This window comes from Callorhinchus milii, unplaced genomic scaffold (genome assembly GCF_018977255.1).
Source record: "Callorhinchus milii isolate IMCB2004 unplaced genomic scaffold, IMCB_Cmil_1.0 Scaffold1572, whole genome shotgun sequence".
NCBI lineage: Eukaryota > Metazoa > Chordata > Chondrichthyes > Chimaeriformes > Callorhinchidae > Callorhinchus > Callorhinchus milii.
Genome location: NW_024706313.1, coordinates 3,917 through 8,850, shown reverse-complemented (window position 1 = coordinate 8,850; position 4,934 = coordinate 3,917). Strand labels below are relative to the sequence as shown.

Genomic DNA, 4,934 nt, shown 5'->3' with positions numbered 1-4,934 from the left:
CAGAAAAGTACGGTTCCTAAATTAAGACGAGACCCAAGAATTCATCGTAATCGGTGCACGCGATCGCACGGCACCTTGTCGCTTCTCAAAGCGCTTCGCAGAATACACCGCACTGTGCGTTCTGCGGGCGAAACGCGGAGGCCAACGGCGCGCAGCAACTGCGATCGTTTCGAGTCCGTTTGAGCCATCCAAAAACAGCCCGTCGCACCCTCCTTCAAGCGGGGCCAACGAGAGGCGAGCAGTAACGTATAAAGCTACGGTTAATGTTTTCTCGGAAGCCGGGAGGGGAAAGTGTGTGCGCGCGGGGTGGGGCGGGTGGAAGGAGAAGGAATAAAGGAAGCGGGCGCGGGAAGGGGGGGGCGGGGTGGGATATCAGGAATATTCTTTGGTCTGGATAAGTAAGTGCAAGGTCTTCCCCAATTTATTTCCCCCATCGGCAGCAAAGATATTCAAAGTGCAGAGAGGTTTGGACCCCCCACCCCCCCACCCACCCCGCCCCGATATAGGTCAAGGTCTGTGGGTCTCGTAGGACGAGAGCAAGGCAGCGTCCACTGGCTCCATGCAGGACGGGCAAGTGAAGGACCTCATCAGCCACTCGTCTATACACTCCACGTGGTAGATGTGAAGACATGGTAGGAATCGGATGGGGTCCCCGTAGGCGAAGTCCATCATGCATATCACACACCTGCAAGAGAAATGGCTCCTCGTAATGACTGTCGTGTGGACCACAACACTTGCAATCGATGATATATACACGTGTGTAGGTAGGAAAAAAAACTGGTCACTCAATAAGCCGCCGGGCGCAATCGTCTGCCGCGTTTCGCCCGCAAAATATGCAGTCGGTGTCACTTTACAGCGTACTCTGTGAAGCGCCTGGAGACGTCCAGACGAAGCGAAAAGCGCTGTGTCAAATGCAAGGATTATTTGTTGAGACAAACACGGACGGATCGCATTCCTTCGACGCCTTTCACCTCCGGAGGACGTCTCGAAAGCGATTCACAGATTATAGTCTATAAATATATGATGTAGAGGAGAGCAGCCATGATCTATACTACTGCTACTACTACTCATAATAATCCTTGTATTTGATACAGCACCTTGTCACGTCGTTGAAGTGGAGTGACTGGGCTTTTGTGGCCGAAAGGTGTCAACAGTCAGACAATTGCACTCGGCTGCGTCCCCACAAACGGTCGTGGATTGAGTGAACAAATTATTATTTTTTTTAATTAGATTATTGCCCAACGTTTCGTTACGTCTGGGAATTAAACCCGGGTCCTCTCGCTTGCGAGGCGGGTGCTCTAACCAATACCCTACAGGACTCCACAATAATCATAACAATAATAATAATATGAATAATAATATTATTAATAATCCTTGTATTTGATATAGCGCCTTGTAATGTCGTTGAGACGCCTCAAAGCGCTCCACAGAATATATTCTATAAATATATATTATGAGTGTAGTCGTGATCCAATAATAACTCGGTCACTCATTCCACAACTGTTTGTGGGACACTGCCGTGTACAATTGGCTGCCCGCAAAATATACAAGTCACTCCACCGTACAGAGTGTCTTGTAATTCTGGAACCGGCTCGAAGGGCTGAATGGCCTCCTCCTGTTCCTACATAAATATGTAATGGTTAAATATTAAGAGTGACATACATTCTGTGAATAGAGAATATAAACACTTATGCAATGTGCAGTCCTGTGGCTCGGTGGTTAGATTTCCGGGCGGGTCGGGGTGAAACATTGGGCAAGTTTCCTTTCTCTCCACACGCACCTCTGTTTACCAGTAGTAAGTAGGAACCCGGTTGTTAACACAACAACTTGTGCCCTTCACGTGGGGTTGTGCCCTTCACGTGGGGTAGTGTCCCAGAGTATTCGACAGTGGCAGAATCTGATCCCGAGCCAGGGGGGGGAGAGAGGGGGAGAGGCGGGGGAGGTGACCGTAAGCACGAACAAAAAAGGAAGGTCTCTAAGCGGGATTTGAAGGTGGGGAGGGAGGGGTGGAGGGTGGGGGGGCGGAGGCGGAAGGATTGAGGGAGAAAGTTCCAGAGTTTTAGGGGTCTAGTGGTTGGAACGGAGGGACGAATAGGAGGCCAAAGCCAGCCGAACGGAGGCAGTAGTGGGTAGTGGAGTTGGAGGGGGAGGGTGAAGGGGTAAGTATAGGGGTAATAAGGAGTGGAGTTCAAACAAGAGGATTGACGTGTACTCACTCATTGCCTGTCTTGTCCTGCGGGTCTTTGGTTGAGGTGAAGGTGCCTTTGGGGAGATGGTGGATCAGGCCAAGCCTCTGGGCAATCCTTATCTGCTCATCTTCTGTTAGCTGCGTGGCGAGGCAGGTCTGGCTGGGGGTCGGGTGATAAACTGGGACTTGCACTTGCTCCTGGTAAGAGACAGTTGTCCCAATTAACTCTCAACATCATCATCATCATCATCACAATAATCTTTGCATTTGACACAGCGCCTTATCACGTCTTTAGAGACATCTCAAAGCGCTTCGCAGGGCACTCTTGTGAAGTGGAGTGACTGTATATTTTGTGGGCAGCCACTCGCGCGCAGCAGGGTCCCACAGTTGTGGATTGAGTGACCGAATCACTATTTTTATTTGTGCTTAAAAGGGATTATCAAGCGACGAACAACCGGCTTCCTACTGACTGCTGGGCAAACAGGCGTGCACTTGTGTGCATGTGGGTGTGTGTGTGTGTGCGTGTGTGTGGGGGGGGAGTAAGGAAAGTTGTCTAAGGTTTCGCCCTGACCTGGCCCGCCCGGGAATCGAACCCGGGTCCTCTCGCTTGCCAGGCCAGTGCTCTAACCGCTACGCTACGTGACTCCACGCTCCCTCACTTACTGCAGCCTGTTCCCTGTGTAATCTCTTCACTTTCTGCTCCTCTCGAGCACGAACTCTCTCTCTCTTGCTCTCAGCCATGCCAGCTGTTACCCTTCCTCCCCAGCCTAAAATCTTCCACTTTCTGATGTCGGACACTTTCAACTTCCTCTCTCTCTCTCTCTCTCTCTTTCGCTCTCTCTCTCTCTCTCTCTCCGCTCGGCTTTCTCGCTTTCCCTCTCAAGTCTTTTTTTTTTCCAAAGGAATAAAAGTCTCTTGTGATTTCCGTTTTATGACCTGTGTATCAGTCCTTTCTGTAAAAGAAAAGGCCAACACACACACACACACACGCACACACACACCAGAGTTAGGGATTCCTGTACAATAAGCCTTGCATTTCATATAGCGCCTTATCATATCGCCGCGACGTCTCAAAGCGCTTTGCGGGATGATACTGTAAAGTGCAGTGACTGTATATTTTGTGGGAGAAATGGGGCAGCCAATATGCACACAGACAGCCAAGAAGTGAACCACCCATTTTATCTGGAGTCGATTGTCAACCAGTACACCGGGAGGGAGAGAGAGAGAGACAGAGAGAAACTCCTTTCTCTTCTCCAACAGCGCTGTGGGAGATCTTTAACGTCCGCCTGAACGGGGCGCAGACGGGGGGAGAGAGAGAGAGAGGTTTAACGTCTCATCCGAAGGACGGCGTCTCCGACAACACAACCCCCCCCCCACTCCCCCCCACCCTCAGCGCTGCACTGGAGTCTCAGCTTAGGCTGTGTGATTCCAAGTCCTGACGTGGGGGTTCGAACCCACAACCTTCTGACTCAGAGGCGAGAGAGAGAGAGAGAGAGGGAGTGACTGAGCCAGGCTGACACATACACATATACACAGCGACTGAGCCTGGCTGACACACATTAATACGCTGACACTTATTAACGCACTCACTCCAGTTATAAATAGAAATCCGAAATATCATCCTCTCGCGGCTAAAGGAAATAAAATTACATTTTAACCTGATACTCTGTTCGAGTATTGGGCCCTCTGTCAGCTTCGCAAACCAAAGCCCTAACTTGTGACTCTATAATAGCTCTCTGTGTAGTGCCACCAAACAGAAGGGAGTTTTTCTCTCTCCCTCTGCAAACACATGTACAGACATGTACACACAGACAGACACACACACATACATATACACACACACACATAGACACATACACACAGTCAGAGAAGGCAGACAGACAACACATACACAGACACGCAGACAGACAAGACACAGACAGATAAGACAGACGATAGACACACACACACACAGAAGGCAACAGACAGACACCAACACACCCACACAGACAGAGAAGGCAGACACACACACACACACTCATACAGACAGACAGACACACAGACACACAGATAGACAAGATGCACACAGACAGAGAAGAAAGACAGACAGACAGACAACAGACAGACAGGACAGACAAACCTGGTAAATGGGAGGATAATGTCCAGTCTCTGGAGAACCTCCTGCGCTTATTTCCCCATTAAAACTCCCCGAATCATTCAGCAACGACAGATCATCGATGGACTGGGATTTAAAACAATTTCCCATGTTGTTGTTGTTGTTGTTGTTGCTGTTTTTTTTTGATGTGTGTGTCAGGAAGGACAGAGGGGGCAGAGAAAAAGAGAGAGAGGGGGGGAGGGGGAGGAAGAGAGAGAGAAAGAGAGAGAGAGAAATTGCAAGGCCCCAGAAAAAAAAAAGGTGGGGTTTGTTTTATATAAAAAAATCAATTTTTTTTAGGGGGAAAAAAAAAGAGTTAAAGACAGACTGTGGGAGAGCTGTGCACCTCAGGCAAAGACTTGCAATTAAAGGACAGAATGGATTTAAAGTGCAGCAAATCCATTTCCCTCTTCACCCCCCAACCCCCTGAACCCCCCAAAAACCACAGACACCCCCCAAAAAAAAATAAACAGAAGACAGAGTCTCACACACACAACACAACACAACACCTCTGCACAGTGGTGACCTCTCGGACTAGCTTTGCTTTGACCGACAGCCGCACTCACCAATCACGCGCGTCCCTGCGCCGAGGGGGTCGAAGCGACGGGCCAA

The 4,934-nt window shown here is 49.7% G+C and overlaps 1 protein-coding gene across 1 annotated transcript; it reads right to left on the bottom strand.

The window, feature by feature from the left end:
* Positions 1-399: 399 nt before the first annotated feature.
* Positions 400-4,455, bottom strand: LOC103173101 (RING finger protein 11; the record flags this gene model as incomplete). Its single annotated transcript, XM_007885767.2, is given in 3 exon segments — positions 400-685; positions 2,217-2,386; positions 4,308-4,455. Coding segments are annotated over 3 exon segments (496 nt in total), but the record flags the coding sequence as incomplete, so codon positions are not given.
* Between the last annotated feature and the right edge of the window lie 479 nt (positions 4,456-4,934).